The following is a 17,687-nucleotide window of genomic DNA, read 5'->3' as shown; positions in this document are numbered from 1 at the left end:
AACCATTCTCGGAAGCCCCTAACCTGGACTTCCCCTTACAGCCCATTGGCCGGAACCAGGTCATATGACCAGCGCTTGCTACCACTGAAACTGGGAAAGGAGGGACCGGGATTGGTACGACTACTGTGCTACAAACAAAACTCGGGTTCTGTTAGCATGCAAGAGAGGGAATGGAAAGAAACTTGGGCAGACAACTGATAATGTCTGCCAGACCCAACCGTTGGAATTTGGCGATTTGTTTGTAAAAGATTCATGATCCAGCATCTTGCTGCAGTGCTCAGGATGAGAACCCAGTCCATGCCATTATCTCATTTACTAAAACCATGAGCAGCGTACTCCAAATATTGGCAGATAGTAAGTACAAACACAGTTGACCAATGTCTGTTTAGGCAGAGTGCAGAATAAGTCAGACCTCTATCTGCTGTCTCTGTGTTTGAGAAGCTGGCCATTCTGAGTTCAGAGCAGACCATGTCAATAAAGACAATTGCGTAGAAGGCAGGAGGTGACTGGCCTGAAAACACTGTACAAATACAGAAAATAAAGAGTGCTTGGCCATAGAAGGAGGGTGCCCAGGGATGTTCAAGTCCATAAAGGGTTCTCTCGTGAAAGGGGATAGTCTCATTGGATGGGATGGAGGGTAGGTAGAAAGTGACTAAGAGACAGAATTTAGCTCATTACAAGGGAAACTTTGATGAGGAATGGGCTCTCCTAAGGGAGTGAATTTCTGGAGTCTGGGAGACAAATGGAAGCTGGGAACAGGATAAGACCCTGAGATTCTTTTGCTTCCTAAGCCTACAGGGCTTCATTTGAACTGGTGCATGTTTTACTCAGACACTTGACTGCCTATCACTGGCGGGGTGCTGAGTGTGGGTGACAAAGGTGAAGCAAAGTCCTTGCTTAGGAGATGCCCACAGCCCAGCAGGGAGATGAGCATAGCATGTATTGTGAAGAGTTGTTGTTTTGACCATAGTTGTTAAAATAGAGAATAAGCAAAAGGAGCCCAAGAAGGGCACAGCCAACTTGGCCAGGGGGAGTCTGGAAGGGCTTCTTGGTAGAAATAATATTTGGACTAGGCCTTCAAGGTAAATTCAGATCTTAATTGCCTTTGGGAATGGTGTGGGCAAGAGGGATAGGGCCACATCTTTTGGGCGGGGACCCATGGAAAGGGGGCCCCTGGGTTGGGAAGCACAGATCTCTACCATGGGACCTCTCTACCCTAAATGATGATTTAGTAAACCCTGTTGGGGACAGTTTGGGGGACGGAGAGCTCAGAAAATGGAGCTGATGTGGGCCCTTTCCCTTAGGAATCAGTTGAGTTGAAAAGTGAATGGGAACAGAGGGAAACAAGCGCAAGGTGGCACGCAGAGTGCCAGTGAATGCTGCCATGTGGGCTGTGGGAATGACGGCCTCACCTGGCCTGTCGGAGCCACTGCCAACTTAGCAAGCATTTCTGGTGTCAACAAAAGCCATATTTGGTGAGCAGTGTTGATATTGCCATTGCCTCCTTCCCCATACCTGATGATGAGACCAAGGCTCTGAGAGCCAACGGGCCAAGGCTGTTGAGACAGGTCTGGGACCTTGACCATTGGATCCCGTAGGTTGGAGCCATTATGGGCTTGTGGCTGGGGGAAGATCTGGGCAGGAAGCCAGGGTGCAAACCTGGCTCATGTCAGACATCAATTCAGGCATAATCAGACCCAACAGGCTACATTTCTTAAGAAAACAGAATAAGCTGATAATTGATGCATGTATTGATTGGAGCCATTGACCATCCTGCCATGAAGATCTGAAGGAGGAAATTTAGAGGAGAGATTACACCCACTGGGCCCAGGGGAGCTGTACCCTGGAGGAGCAGAGAGCGTGGGTACTGGCTCTTTTACTGGGCAAATTACTCAAGCACCCGAGCCTCAGTTGTTCTCATTTGTAAAATGGGGATAATTGTGCCTGCTTTATATGTTGTAGATGACAAAGGGCAATACATAAAGTCCTCCATAAATTAAGCTGTTCTCATGATTGTTGCTACTGTGACTTACCAGAGGGTTGTACATAGTTGTTGGGGAAGCGTAACAAAAATAATGGTGATGATGATGACAGTAAAAGCTCAAACTTACTTTCTTTTGTTTTTAATTTTCTAATGTTAATTTTTGAGAGGGGCAGGGAGGGCACAGAGAAAGATGGAGCCAGAGGATCTGAAGCAGTCTCCTCTGTTAGTGCAGAGCCTGATGTGGGGCCTGAACCCACAAACTGTGAGATCATGACCCGAGCTCAAGTCAGACACTCAACCAACTGCGCCACCCAGGCTCCCTTAGCTCTGGCTTTCTAAGCATCTACTGGGCACCATGACAGACCCTATAATGGGATGGAGAGCAGCCCCTCATTGTAGGGGTGCTGTTGGAGCTTGAAGCCCTGGAGGAAGCACCCAACCCAGGGGATGGGAAGGAGGCCCATCCGTTCCTGTATGCATCAAGACTTTCTTGAACACCCACTGCAGGCCAGGCCCTATATCAGGACAAAGAACATTCTATATGGAGGTTGTGACAGAAGTGGCAAGTGCCCATCACCTTGCCTTGCTAAGGGACCCATGCCTCGTTCAGTGTTTTGTTGAGCAGTTCCCATTCCTGCTATACCAGCTGGGGTGGGTGTAGGCGAGAGCTCGTGAGACTGGCTTCAGGAGAGAAAGTCCGTGAAGTAGGGAGGGGCTCATCCCGGACTCTGGTTAGAGCCTGGCACACAGTAGGTGCGCAGCAGGGAGCTGCTTTGTAGCTGTGTCACAAGAGGGGGTCAGGAAAACAGGGAACTTTCCCCAAAAAAACCTTCAAAGGAGGAGCCATCCTTCCTGCCTTTGTGTGCCAGCTCCTTCTGCCCTCACTGAGGGGCCCAGGAGGGGTGGCAGCTGGGAGCCAAAGTCCCACCAGCATGTAGCTTTAGGTCCTGCACCGGATGGGCCTCCATTGCCACCTTCAAGGTCCTTGGCACTGCCGGTCCGTAGGAAGCTATATTGCAGCCCTTTCCAAACCCCCATGAGCCTCCGAGTCACCTTGTTAAAGTGCTGACGCCCGTTCCTAGGGGGCAGCGTGAGGTGTTTCAATTTCAGCTCCCAGTTGATGCCTGGCCTGGACCACCCTTTGAGAAGGAGGGCAGCGGCCGGTGTCCCACCTGCCTTCACTCAGCACTCTGTCACACGCGTGCTAACTGCACTGCCTCCTTGTGACCACAACTCTGCCCAGGGCTTGCTCTGGTCACCAGAGCCTGCTCAGCCCCAGCCCGGGAAGGGCTGGTGACTGCCAGGAGGAGCGGCTGGATGCCCCAAGGCCCTCGTCTGCAGCAGGGTAACCGGGGCGTGTCCTGCCTTGTCTCCCAGGGTCCTCAGGAAGGCTGAGCCTCGGCGACAGCAGTCGCCTGCTCACCTACTCAGGCACACACCCATGATTGGCTTTCTTCCTGAGCTCGCCTTCCAGATGAACTCTCTTTGTCTCAGAGTCTGAACCTAGGCAACCCAACTGTTGGTGTGGTCAGTTGCAATCCACTCTGCCCCTCAGAGCAGAGGGGAGTTCACAGGAAGCTTCTCAGGAGGCTCAAGGACCACACTTAGATGCCAGGCGAGGACCAGGGGCAGCTCCGGAAAGCCCAGGTGCTGGAGATGAGTAACCAGGAGACTGAGGCCCAGGGCTGCCCGCACCCCCGCTGCCGAGCCACCACTGCAGCCCCAACCCATCCTCACCCTCCCTCTGTCTTGGTGCCATTTGATCAAAGCCTCCAGCTAGTTGTTCCTGAGTCACTAGACCATGCTTTGACCTCTAGAGGGTCAAATGAGATACTCAGAGTTGGGGTGGGCACAGGCCCCACTTACGAGATGACCCACAATAGGGGAATTATTAAACAGGAGGCAGGGGTGGGGTGCGGGGTAGACCCTCCCCCCCCCCGAAATGTTTACTGCAGCCATGTTCAGCATCAAGTACAGGAATGTCAGACTGTGTGGTAAAAAGGGTACTGCTGATGAAAATGCAGAGCAGTGACTGGCCCCACAGAGTCCCCTTGGGCCATCTGGCTCAGTGGCTCACAGCATACTCCCTGAAGGCGGGGTGGTCTGAGCACTTGACTGGGAGCCTGCGGGCACGGTACCATGGGGCACTCCTCACCCTGATTCCTGTAGGGCAGTTAGCACCTACCTGAAGGTCTGGTCCCTCTTATTCAGCACACAAAGTGATTTCACTTTCTACCGCTCTCTTTGCTCCAGGAACTTCCTCCCTTGCCCAGGGACTTAAGTGTAGTAGCCGGAGGTCTTAAGAAACAGCCAGAAAATCACCCCTGGCATGAATGGGATCTAAATCCTCATTCCATTAGGTCACCAGTATTGCTGCCTTCTGGCCACTCCTCAGGAGGAGCCTGAGCTGATGGGACTGGCTGCTGCCACCACCAAGCTAGGAGGACAGGCAGGAGGAGGTGGCAGGGAGAAAGTGCCTGGAGGATCAATTACTAGGGCTCTGAGGGTGATGCTGTTGACCTTTGAGGAAAGGAACAGGAAGTTGAACTTGACCTGTCACCTCAGAGGCTGAGGTGGCACTGAGCTCTCTTCCTCTCGGGACTCTGTCTCTGTCTCTCACTTTTTTATTTTCATTTATAATTTTTAAAAATTTTTAAAAATATTTTTTGAGAGAGAGAGAGAGAGAGAGTACAAGCAGGGGAGGAGCAGAGAGAGAGGGAGACACAGAATCTAAAGCAGGATCCAGGCTCCGAGCCGTCAACACAGAGCCCAACGTGGGGCTCGAATTCACAAACTCTGAGATCGTGACCTGAGCCGAAGTCCGACGCTTAACCGACTGAGCCACCCAGGCGCCTCACTGTCTCTCACTTTTTATGTGTTTTAATCAAGCCCTGTTTCATGGTAAGCTTCAGGGAGCCGCTCTGCTTCCTGTAATAGTTCATACTTTGGAGCTGATTTGTTGGATCCCATCCAGTTCTCAGGGCAGGCCACGTAGGTTGGTGACCAGTCTGTGCTTGTGTGCCTTTGGATGGGGAACCTGTTTGAGGTCCTGTCCGCCCTGCAGGCTGGTGAGGGATGTCAAATGGTACCAACATGTCTGTCCAGACCGCAGGCGCTGTGAGGCTGCGGTGGGTTCCTGGAAGGCCATATAGACCCAGGGAAATAGCAGATCGCTCTGGGATAGGGCCTCATCCTGGGAAGGGATGTCAGTGTGGAGTGGCCACACCTGCTTTTGCACCTGCTGTTGGGAGACTTTGAGGCACTCATTTTCCAGGTGTGGCCAGGACCACCTGCACCCCCATCTAGGAGAGTCCGGCCCAGGCCTGCCCACGGCCCTGCTGCTGAGGGTGCCCAGACCAGTCCTCACGCTCCCTGTAGTTTATCTAGAAGACGGACTGTAGAACTCCATCTTAAGGTCTGTGAAAGTGGGATCCAGAAATTGACATTTGTAATGAATACCCATTCAGGTGCTGCTCATGTGAAAAGGCTGAACGTTCTTGTTCTCGTTCTTTGGAGGTGCCTGCCGGTGGCAGAGATTCCCTTTGCCATCTGGCAAGCCAGCTCAACCCTCCCTGCATTCACAGCACATCTAGAATAACAATTCTTCCTTCTCTAATGTCTAGAGGAGTGCTTCCGTTGTGCTTTCCCTTTGGAGACGAAAGACTCAAGCTGGAGGTTGCTTGGGGTAGATTTCAGGAGGATGCTGAGTCCAGCAGCGGGGCCAGGCCCGGGGCAGCTGGGAAGGCATCAGGTCGTGAGGGCCGAAGCCAGTGTTGCAATTCCAGAGTTGGTGTTGACACCCTTGATGTGGCACGACCTGACGCCTCGCCCCTTTCCTCCCCAACAGGTGTGCGCCTTGACCGAGTGCGTGGAGGCCGCCAGAAATACAAGCGACGGCTGGACTCTGAGAGCAGCCCCTACCTGAGCTTACAGATTTCTCCACCCGCTAAAAAGCCATGTGAGTGTCGGGCGGTCCATGCCCCTTCTGCTAGCATGGGTACGTGGGACATGGGCACCCCCCGGGGAGGTGCCACCTCCCACTATTGGCTGGGAGACAGTGCAGGTCTTGGGGAGATGGCCTCGATGGCTGGTCTGGTGTTGGGTGTGTCAGGCTTCATTCGGAAGGCCTATCCGTGTGGGATTTACAGAATGTGGCTCCAAATGAAGCATGATCCTAAGAAGGCCTGGGCGCCAGCATCCAGAGCATGTCACCCTCACCTGCCCTTCAAAGCATGTTCCTCTCAAGTTCCAGGAACTTCCCTCAGAGGGATGTTTCTTAAAAGCCCAAATCAGCACTGCCAGCAAGTTAGTGGTGTGAGAAAGGGAGCGGGGGAGGCGACACTCTGGGACTCCTCAGAGCCTGACTTTTCTTCCTGAGCCACTCCAGCCTCCACCCCGGCCCTTACCTCTTCCCCCAACGTTCACACTCCTCCTTTGGTCGTTGGCAGTGACCAAGATTGTCTCCTACCTGCTGGTGGCCGAGCCGGACAAGCTCTACGCCATGCCTCCCCCTGGCATGCCTGAAGGCGACATCAAGGCCCTGACCACTCTTTGTGACCTGGCAGACAGGGAGCTCGTGGTCATCATTGGCTGGGCCAAGCACATCCCAGGTGAGTCCCGTAGGACCAGGGGAGAGGGGCGTATAGCCAGGGAGTCCCAACCACTGTCCCCACCACCGTGGTTCTGATGCATGGGAGCCCGGGACCCAGGAGCCGTGTTTTCTTCTGGGCTCCTTTTCTCTTTGTGGGATTGGAGGGAAGCAGGTGTTGGAAAGGTCCAGTAACATTCCCAAACTGCCAGGGGCTCTTCAGAACCCATTATCATTCTAGAGTGTTGATGATCACCTCTTAACAATAGGTGAGAATCAAAGAGGAAGTTTTCTGAGTCCTTAAAGGTCAAAGGGTTTTCTTGCGGCCCTTATTAGAAATGTCCCGGGAAACAATACAGGAGAGAGAATTTGAGTCTCTTGCTTCCTTTAGAGGCCAGTGGACTGGAGTGGTTGAGAACATGGGCTGGGGAATCAAAGTCTGGGATTCAAAGGATTCACCATCTGGATCTGCAGCTTACTAGCTGTGTCACCCTTGGTGGGTCATCTGACCCCTCTGAGAACAGGGAATGACAGCAATCCCTCCTTCGTGGGCTCTGACGTGGGGATGAGATGCAGGTATGAGTGTGATCTGTGTGGTATGTACTTACTGTTCGTTGCAGACACACTATTGCCACTTGTCTGATCCCAAGGGAGGCCTGTCTCTTTATAGGTGGCATGGAAAGTACATGTAGCAAATGCGTTTTGGGTGATAATGGACTTTGGATATGGCTGCTCACTGCGCGTGGCCCAAACCCTTCCTTCAGCATCCTCAGTCTGGACAAACGGTGGAGACTGGTTTTTAATTTTCTTTTTGTAGACACCGACACCCACATATTTTGTGTTACACCCATGTTGGGGAGCCTTCGAAAGCCTGTACAGCTTATTCCTCTTATGGTTCTAACAGCTTGTCTCGTAGTGAGGTGGGGATGTCCTGTTTTCCTCTGGCAGTCATCCAACGTGGGCTTGGAGGCTTACGAGTTCTGTGACGTGGGGCAGTTTATCTTCCTGTCTGTAGATCCTCTGTGTGTGTGTGTCGCCGGCTCTGAAAAACGAATATAGCATGCATGGTGGTGTAGCTAAGGCATCTGAGACTTGAGATGCCGAGGCCCACGGTTGACTGGGGGTGTCAGATGTTTTTATAGAAGACGTGCGTGCGCAACCTATGTGAGGGAGCCTTCCTGTGGACAAGGGGCCCGGGAGGTGATGCTGGTGTCACTTAGCTGGCAGGAAGCATAGAATTTCTTCCGCAGGGACTCGCTGATGGCCCCTGGCCTTCTGACTCAGGGGGTGGGGCCTCCCCGGAGATCTGAGCCAGAGCGCCCTTACTAAGGAGCTCAGCCTCTTGGGATTACGCACTTGGTAGTTTTGAATCTGGCCTGTGCTGATTCAGCTCAGATGTGGGGTCAAGCCACTGCTTAAGACACCTCAGCCCGGATTGCTCCAGTAACCCAGGGCCGAATCCGGCACAGCTCCCCCTGCCCCGCACATCCTGCCCTGCCCTGCCATCACACGCTCCTCTTCCCAGCGATGGCCCAGGGGTGGCTCCTGGCGGTCTCCCAGGTCACTGCTTCCTTCTCCTGCCACGTCTGAGGGGAGGCGTAGAACCAGGAGGCACTGTCTCCCTTGCACCCATTCTCTCCTTGCCCCCCTGCCCCCCACCAGCACCATCTCCCATCCGCGCCCAACCAAGAGGGAGGTGAGGTTGTTAGGGACACAGACTCTGGACTCAGGCAGACCTGAGCTCTGATCCAAGTTCTGTCCTGGCTGGCCTTGTGAAGAGATCTCATTTTCTGAGCGTCCGTGTCCTTGCCTGTGAATTGGGAATCATAACAGATAGTAAGGCGCCGTCAGCCCAGCCCCCGCACACAGTGGGTGCTTGATAAGTGGTGGGGACCGTGACCATGTCATTGTCTTTGCTAATAGTATTAAAAGCTTCCTTTCACATCTTCATTTTTCCTTGTCCAGAGCTGAAGTCTTTTTGATTAAAAAATAAAATAAACATAGGGGCTCATTTGTCGGAAACACTAATTTGCCTATTTTGCATACATTTGCATGCTGAGTTATTTGGGCCTGACCTTCTAGTGTTTAAGGTAAAATTAATTAATAGCGTCTCCTGCCACTACATGGTAAGCCTCATACCAAGTGCCTGGTATGTTTAAACTAATAGACTTAATCCCATCTCAGATTAGATGGAAAACTCATCTGAAGATCTGCTCACTAGCCTTGAGAGAGAGAGAGAGAGAGAGAGGGCCAGAAAGGGAGCAGGTTTATTAGCAGGGTAGGTGCAAGCCAGGGCCCCACCTGGGACTGACGTCAGCTCCTGTCCATCCCGGTTCCTGGACAGCAGAAGGTCCCTTAAGACGGCTCCGGTTAGCGCTCTGAGGCAGAGCCCCGCCTACCTTCCTTAAGCATAGGAAACTGTATCTCTCCGTATCTGTCCACAGCCTGGCATACAGAGGGCATTTCGTACTTGCCTTTGCGTGCATTTATTGAGTATTAACTACCTGTAAGGTCTCTTGCCAGGAGTCGTGGCTGATCCAAAAGAATTAGATTAATTTCGGCCCTGGAGATCTCATTTACAAATAAGATGGATAATTTTTTTTTAATAAAATACTTTTTCTTAAAAAATTTTTTTTAACATTTATTTTTGAGAGAGAGAGACAGACGGAGCATGAGCAGTGGGGGCAGGGAAGGGGAAGACACAGACAGGCTCCAGGCTCTGAGCTGTCAGCACAGAGCCCGACGTGGGGCTCGAACTCATGAACCGTGAGATCATGACCTGAACCGAAGTTGGATGCTTAACCGACTGAGCCACCCGGGTGTCCTGACAAAATACTTTTTCGTGAAAAATTATAAACATGAGGCATCAGGAACCTCCCTGGCGCTTGCTTCCATGTTACCACCCCACTGCCCACTTCTTTTCGCCTCTTCCGTTCCCCTCTCCTGTTCTGCGCACTTGGAAGGCTGCAAGGAGAACCAGGGACAGAGGGCTGCCACAGGCTGCAGGGGCAGAGAGCAGATGCTGAGCTGGGCCTCCGGCACTGACGGGCAGTGGCCACGGAGGAAGAGCCCAGAAGGGCAGCAGGGCTCCACGAACATGAGTTTTCGGGCTGCAGGCCAGAAGCTAACGCACGCACACAGGCGCGGAGCCACCAGCCAGCCCAGGAGGAAGGATTGTTTGAGCACAAAACTCCTTTCTCAGCAGCAACCCCCCCTTCACTCACACGTTTGAACACACAGGGCGCTCGCACACGGGCGGGCTCCCCAGGGAGCTCAGGCTGCTCGTGGCTCACTCAGAACAGCAGCCATTCCTTTGTCTCAGTCCGTCCGCGGTGGCCTGACCCCGCACACATGTAGGCTTTTACCAGGAGTTGACTTCTCCAAGTCCCGGGCTGCTGAGAGGATAAGCCGGGGTCTTCAAAGTGCCCACCTCTTGTTCCCCAGGAGCGACAGGTTCGAACAAGGGGCAGCAGCCTTTAAGAGGCAGTGGGTCTCGCTTGATGGATTGTCCTGTCACCCCAGGCGGCCTGGAGGGTGCGCCGGCAAGGAGAGCCCTCCCTGGCCGGGTGGACATGTGCACACTTCTGCGGGGAAGGGACCCCCAGAGGCCTCCACGGAGGCTTCCTCGGCAGCCCTGCTCCCAGGTAGCCACCGTCTGCTCGCGCGGGGGAGAGAATGCCAGCGGCCGATGAAATATGGGCTGCCGAGTGACAGCAGCTGTGTCTGGAGTGGCCTCAGATCCTATAATTACATCTCCCTTTATTACCTCTGCTAATGGCCCTCCAGGTCGACAGAAACGATAATAAATTAACAGATTATGAACTCCACTTGCCACAAATTATGTGCTCTTTTTTTTTTTTCTTTTCTTAAATTCTAGGAGCTCATGCTGTCAAACCACTGGGGGGATGGGGCCTTGGGAAGATCCTGAATGTTATCAGATCAGTTGGTGCAGATAAAGCAACTTTGGGGGTGGGGACGGCCGGCTTGGGCATGGCAGGACCTCAAGCGGGCACGCCCAGGGGCCACACCAGCCTCTCCCAGCAGCCACCCTGTCCCAGAACTGCTAATTGCTTGTTAGAGGAGGAGACCCAGCCCAGCACGGGAAGGCAGACCTGGAGGGTGCTTGGCCAAAGGGCAGGAAGGAGCGCTTCAGCCCTTTGTTTGGGTTGAAATAAAAGAAAGAATATGTGCTTTCGGTAAAGATGACCAACAGTGACAGAGGGATGGAAATTAGGAGTTCAGGTTCCCTCATCTTTCTTAAACATCCTCCTGGGAATTTCCTGTGCATGTGCAGCCGCGGTGTGTGTGTACAGGTGTGTGTATGTTCTCTCCCCACTGTAGGACCATTCTAGAGTACTGCTTTACATCCTGCTTTCTCCACTGATTTATAGAACATGGTAGCACTTCCCTTGTGCTAGGCAGCGTACTCAGTGCTCCACACCTTAGCTCATGTAATCCAAACAGTCCCATTAGGAAAGTATTGTTATTATTATTATTATTCCCATTTTACAGATGAGGAAACCAAGGCACAGAGATGTGGACATGTCCAGCGTCACAGCCAGTGGTCAGCAGAGCTAGGATTCTAGTGTCTGGCTGTGGTGTCTGTCTCCTTTATAGTTAAGTCTTCCTTACATTCTTGGGTATCTTTCCACGCCCACAGGAACAGTTCTGCTTCTTTCTGGTGGCTTCTAATGTGCCCTTCATTTAGCTAATAATTATGTTTATATAGTAATTACATGTATCACATTAGTTACATTTAGGTTGTTTCCTGCTTGAGGCCATTACAGTCTGATCTAGCAAACACCCTTTCACATCTATCTCTGCGTATTTGTGCATACTGTTCTTCCGGGGAGAAATTCCTAGCGGTGGAATTGCTAGGTTGAAGGAAGCATGCCTTTTGTTTTATGCTTGATTTAATTTTGTTTGGGGACACCTTAAATATGGACACGTTCAAAAGGCAAAACTAGATAGAAATGTGCGCACAGAACCTTTCCCTCCTTCCCTGTCGCCTCCCCTCCTTCCTCCTAGAGCTAAGTCTTTATATTTCATTCTTCCTTCTGGTGGTTTTTTTTTTCAAGTACTAGAAAGTGTTTCAGCTTTTTAAAATATTAGAACATACCACATCCCCTCCCACCCCACCCCCTTGTACAAAGAGCAGCAGTCTCTGTATACCATTCAGCACTTTGGAGAGTACATTTGGATTTTCAAAGCCCTTTCCAGATCCTTTTGAAGCTGCTCAAGGAGAAGGAGAGAGGTCAGGGGCCAAGGATGGAGTTCATTAGCAGAAAGTCCGCACACAGACCCAGGTCTGTCCTCAGGCCCCCTCCTCCCACCTGCTCTGCCCGCCTCCCAGAGGGCGGGTCTGTCTCTGGCTTCTACACGATGGGCAAAGGTAGCATTTTCCAAACTCTGTCTAAACGACTAAGAGGGTCTCGCTGACTTCTTCGGGCCCATTTTCTTGTCACCTAGGAATCCGGGTCCAAGAGCATTTGTTTGTGGTCCTCTGTGCTGGGAATATGCATTGGGCATCTGCCTTGTCCCCAGCTGGCACTTGGAGCTGGGGGCGGGAAGATGGGCAGCAGCTGGTCCCCGCACCCTGGGGTGCGCTCGCCAGCGGTGCCCTGACCACCCTCTTTAGGCCCCTCTTAGCACGCAGGGCTCAGCCCCATGTCTTCTCCTGCAGAGCCTTCGGCACTCAGGCCAAGTTCGCCCATGATGTGTTCTGAGAGTCCTCCATCTCCCTTGTTCTTCTGACTCTCCTAACTTCACAGTGACCGCAGAGCTGGGTGCTCAGGGCATGCCTTTCCCTATCAACTGCGAGCGCTTACGCACAGGGGCCCTTTCTGGTTTGAGCTCACCATTCCTTCCCACACGGCCTGGCGTTTAGCAGGTGCCCAGTGAGGATGTGCTGGATGAATGAAGAGACCGACCTGCTGTTAACATTCCTCTGGTGGTGGTACCCGCGTGATGGGCCTCTGAGGGGTCCTTTATCTGTTTCCAGAAGCCTCATTCTTACCTCTCTTTTTGCAGTTGTCTGTTAATTTCGCCCCGTCCACCTCCTACATCTTTCCTCCCAGTCTGGCGTTTCCAGGGCAGCGCCCCAGTCCCTGCGTGCACACACCCTCATGAGCCGGCTGATTGGGATCTGTTAATTAATGTCGCCCAAGGCCTCTCCCGAGCAGAGACCCGATAAGGGAAATTGGATGTCCATTCTATCTGCCTTTTATTACCTCCCGGCTTTTGCTGCCGCCACAGGCTGCCACACCCCCCCTCGCGTGCCGGGATCGACAGCACGCATGCACCTGGCCCCTCTCCCCGAGGAGGTATGTCGGTCCCGGCCTGCCTCATCCACCAGTGTCATTGCTCAGCTCTTTTGTCAGTCACCCGTGGGTGCCAGCAGCCAGGTGGTGAGCCAGGAGCCCCAGGAGTGCCCCTACAGCAGAATGCTTGTGCACTGGTTGGAAAATGGAGTGAATTTTAGACTCAGCGGACAACAGGTGAGGGATGGGAGACTCCACGGAAACCCAGAGGGATGTGAAGAAGCTCAGGACCATCCCAGGCCTCCAGCTATGCCAGGAAGGGAGAAGAGAGACACGCCCAGAGCATGCTGATAACAAAAACAGTAATAGTAACGACAGCCATGGGCATCACCCCTTGGTCAGGCTCGCTGGGCACCACTGGTATAGGGGACCGAGAGGGGCTGTCTGATAACCACTTCACCCTCGAAGCCCTCACATCAGTGCCGCACCCACACGGGGTGAGGTGCCAGGGCGCCAGTGAAGCAGAGGCCCACATAGGTATGCTCATCCCGGGCAGCCCTGATGCACGGAGCAGGTGGCCCGTGGAAACTCTTCCTTCTTTTCCATCCGTCTGGTGTGGTCAGCGTGGGAGCCAATTGTGGGGTTTCTGGTTGAAGTTCCCACCTTGTGTTTAGTGACCAAGAGGTTTGAAAGTCAACTTCCTCCCTCCCTTCTCCTTCCTCCTCCTCCCCCTCCTTCTTCTCTACCCCCCATCTCGAATCAAAATGTTAATTATTCCAGGACGCCTGGGTGGCTCCATTGGTTAAGCATCTAACTCTTGGTTTCCGCTCAGGTCATGACCTTACGGTTTGTGAGTTTGAGCCCCACGATGGGCAAGAGTTAAAAAAAAAAAAAAAAAGACGTTAACTGCTCCATGCCTAAGTTAAGTGTATGTATAAAGCAGTTCCAGATACTATTCTCATGTTGGAGACAGACTTTTCATCCCATCCTTAATAGCAGTAGTACGAGCTCAGTGAGCATGTTTTATGTTCCATAATCATTGTCTTACTTAGACCTCGTGGAGAGGCTGAAGCAGGTGTTACAGTTATACCCATTTCACAGAAGGGGATGCTGAGGTTTGGGGCAGTGACAGCTTTCACATGGTCCGCCTACAGCCAGGAAATGGGGAGTCGGGGTTCAGGCCCAGGCAGTCTCCCGAGCACATTGGGCAAGACCGTGTCATAATGTCGCCATCCGTGTCCCTGACCTTTTGCTCTGGGGTCAGCCTCCTTACGAGCAGGGAGGGGGAAACTCCCATAATTCTAAGCTCACGGAATGCGAGACAGCTTGGGTCATTGTTAGGTGGAGAGTGATGGCCGGGGCAGCAGGGGTCTGACCCCTGGAGGACAGGCTGCCCTGTGAGAAAGTGCCCCCTGACCCTGGGGGCTCTTGAGCTCTTAGCAGCCCCGGGCTGTGGTCATTAGGGAGTCACTGGCCGAGAACAGCTGAGTCCTATCTCCTGGTTGGGCCTCTGGGTCAGCACACAGCTGAGACTCGGCACTGAGGATCAGGTGTCATGCTAAAACACTAAAACATCCCCTGGCTGAGCAGAGAGAAGGATCTGGAAAGGCCCCAGAGGGAAAAGGACCCTGGACTGCTGCCTCTTGATCCTATTAGGAATTTTGAAACTCCTTCAGTTACAAACGCATTTAACCAAAAAACCTCTCCAGATGTTTGAAAAAAGCCTAGCACTAACAACAGCCGTGATAATAACAATTGTCAACATTGACTGAGCTCTCGTTACGTAAGTCTTTTCCGTGAATTCCCTGTCTGACTCATTGGCCCAGGGAAGAACAAGGAGTTCAGCAGGCACAGAGGGAGGGGCAGGATCTGGAGGTGGCCGGGACCACCTGCTCCAGGCAGCCCACCTGACTGCCCCTGCCCTCCTCGGCCCCTCTCCCCGCAGGCTTCTCGAACCTCTCTCTCGGGGACCAGATGAGCCTGCTGCAGAGCGCCTGGATGGAGATCCTCATTCTGGGCATCGTGTACCGCTCGCTGCCCTACGATGACAAGCTGGTGTACGCCGAGGACTACATCATGGACGAGGAGCACTCCCGCCTTGCAGGGCTGCTGGAACTCTACCGGGCCATCCTGCAGCTGGTGCGCAGGTACAAGAAGCTCAAGGTGGAGAAGGAGGAGTTCGTGACGCTCAAGGCCCTGGCTCTGGCCAACTCAGGTAAGGGCGGGCACGGGCCCCACTGCAGGAGCTTCCTGAGGTCTCTTGGGCCCGGGGAGCACAGCCCTGGAGCCTGTGAGCACGGGCAGGATGCCGGAGGTTCTTGTCACCAAAGGTTGTGCAGGGGGTTGGCTTGGAGCTACAGGGGTGCTGATGAAGGCCAGCAATAGGCAGGTTTTTCCCGAGCCCTTGATTTGCAGGGCGTTCTATGTACTGAGCCCCTGCCGTCTGGCCCACGCACTCTGCAGCCACACAGACTCTACAGCTAAGTTGCTAAGGGTCAAATCCTGCTTCTACTACTCGGGCAAGGCGCAAGTCGCAAGTCGCTTCCCTCTGTGCCTTCCATTCTTTACCAGTAAAATGGGAACAATAAAGAGTCCCTCCCCCACCAGGCTATGAAAGGGATTTATTTGCATATCCTTATAGCATACTCACTACCTGCTTGGTGAATGGTAAGTGCTGAACCTGTTAGAGAAATTAGCTATGAACTTAATTCTTACAGCCCTATGAGCAAGAGTCTCATGGTTTTTTACCCCATTTCATAGATGGGGGACTGAGGCTTGGAGAAAATTGCCCAGGGTCACCCTGTCAAAGGGTGTCAGAGCTAGGACTCAAACCAAGGTCCTCTGGTTGCAAAATCAACCCCCGGCTTATAACCACTCCTTGAATCTCCCAATCAAATTGCTCAGGCACGAGAGAGAGAACACCTTCCCGACTGAGTTGTCTGGTCTGTCATTAAAAGGAGGCTTCACGTCCGACTTTTGATTTTGGCTCAGGTCATGATCTCATGGTCGTGAGATGGAGCCCTGTGTCGAGCTCCGCACTGGCAGGGAGTCTGCTTGGGATTCTCTCTCTCCCTCTGCCCCTCCCCAGCTTGTGCACGCCCGCTGTCTCTCAAAAAAATAAAAATAAAATAAAGTTCTTTAAAAAGGCAGCTTCACCTGCATTCCTTCAGCCCCTTCCAGCTTCTGGCTGCAGTCTCTGGGGAGAGGGGCCGGCCACTGGCCATGCAGCTGAGTGGGCTGGAATGTAATCGTGTGCACACATAGGGAGCACCCACCCAGTGCGGAGTACTGTGCCAAGTAGGGGGTGGTCAGTGCAGGAGAAAGTCAGGCTTCTGGTCTAAAAAGAGAGTGTCAGGCGTGCACACACAGTTCTGCTGCAGGGCTGTATGCCCTGGAGTTCGCTGCTCAAGTCTGGTCACAGGGACCCAAGTTCAAATTTTAGCTCTGATACTTAGAAGCAGCGTGACCTTGGGCAAGTTGGCCACCGTCCTTAGCCCTGTCCTTGTGTGTAAAGTGGGGATACCCCAGTACCTTCTCCAAGCATTCTGGTATTAAATGATCGACCTAAGATAAAGCACCTAGACCAGTGCCTGGCCTCGAGGAAATGTTCAATAAATATTAATTACCATTATTATTAATATTAGAGGAAACAAAGTGGGATCCGCACAGGGAAGAGGGAGAGCAGGTTCCCAGGTGGAGGCAGTACAAACAGGGTAGCTAACCGGTTTGCTTGATGCAGTTAGGCTTTTAGTACAAGTCCCATGTCCCAGGAAACCTCAGTCCCTGGCAAACTGAGGCAGTTGTTCCCCTAACAAATGGCTTCCTAGAGAATGCAGGGGCTGCTACTGATGTCCTGCTCAGCCCCCCCTTACTGGGTTAGCACCCCCACACCCCCGCTGCTGAGCTCTGCTGCTAATAGCTCACAGCTGCCCCCTCCCCCAAGATCTGCCCTCACCTGCCTTGCCCGGGGAGCTACGTACCTTGGCACCTTCAGCTAATGGCGACCCACACGGGAACAAAAGCCTGGACCCATGGCAGGGTGAGATCCGAGCCCTGCGTGGATCAGGCCCAAGCTGAGACCACGTCCTCACCTTGCTCCCACCCTCACCCTGTTCTGCCTCCCTCCCTCCCTTTCTCCTGAAAGCACACCTTCCAGAAAATCCATGCACCCAAACCATGGTCTTGGGCTCTGCTTTTAGGGACCCTGATCTAATAGAGTGAAGCATTTTTTTTTTAGTTCAACTCCCTTTTATTAATAAACAAATGGAAAAGAATAATTAAAATTTTACATGCTTCTATACATAACATATACATCTTTAAAAAAATTTTTTTTAATATTTTGAGAGAGAGAGAGAGAGAGTAAGCAAGTGGGGGGAGGGACGGGGAAAGAGGAGAGAGAATCCCAAGCAGGCTCTGTGCTGTCAGCGCAAGAGTCTGACTCAGGCTCGATCCTGTGAACTATGAGATCGTGACCTGAGCCAAAACCAAGAGTCGTTTGCTTAACCAACTGAGCCACCCAGGCACCCCGGACCTTTTACATCTTAAGATCCCCAAATGGTAGTGTATTCTTTGTTAGAGAATCCTGGTGCTGTCGGTTTTTTAAAAGTAGTTTGAAACTTCCAGAATAACTGAGCAGGTGGTACTACAGTTCTGTGTACCCATCCCACCCCCGCCCACCGCCCCGTACAGTTTCACCTCGTACAGTCTCCTCTACTGTTCACATCTTGTACTGGTGTGGTAATTTATTAGCCGATATTGATACATTATTAACAAAAGGCCCTGGTTGCCATCCAGGTTTAGCTCTTTGTGTCGTGTGGGTCTGTAGATTTGACAAATGGGCAGTGACAGACTCCCC

The 17,687-nt window shown here is 52.6% G+C and overlaps 1 protein-coding gene across 1 annotated transcript in view; it reads left to right on the top strand.

Moving 5' to 3' along the window:
- The window catches only part of ESRRB (estrogen related receptor beta), a 106,893-nt gene that overhangs the window by 84,981 nt on the left and 4,225 nt on the right, over positions 1-17,687 (top strand). The window contains exons 4-6 of the mRNA XM_077750734.1: positions 5,832-5,942; positions 6,433-6,594; positions 14,778-15,047. Coding sequence (XP_077606860.1) covers positions 5,832-5,942; positions 6,433-6,594; positions 14,778-15,047 — 543 coding nt within the window. The remainder of the gene's footprint in view (positions 1-5,831; positions 5,943-6,432; positions 6,595-14,777; positions 15,048-17,687) is intronic.

Source organism: Crocuta crocuta, unplaced genomic scaffold (genome assembly GCF_008692635.1).
Source record: "Crocuta crocuta isolate KB4526 unplaced genomic scaffold, BGI_CrCroc_1.0 scaffold186, whole genome shotgun sequence".
NCBI lineage: Eukaryota > Metazoa > Chordata > Mammalia > Carnivora > Hyaenidae > Crocuta > Crocuta crocuta.
This window is presented reverse-complemented; position numbering and strand designations above follow the sequence as displayed.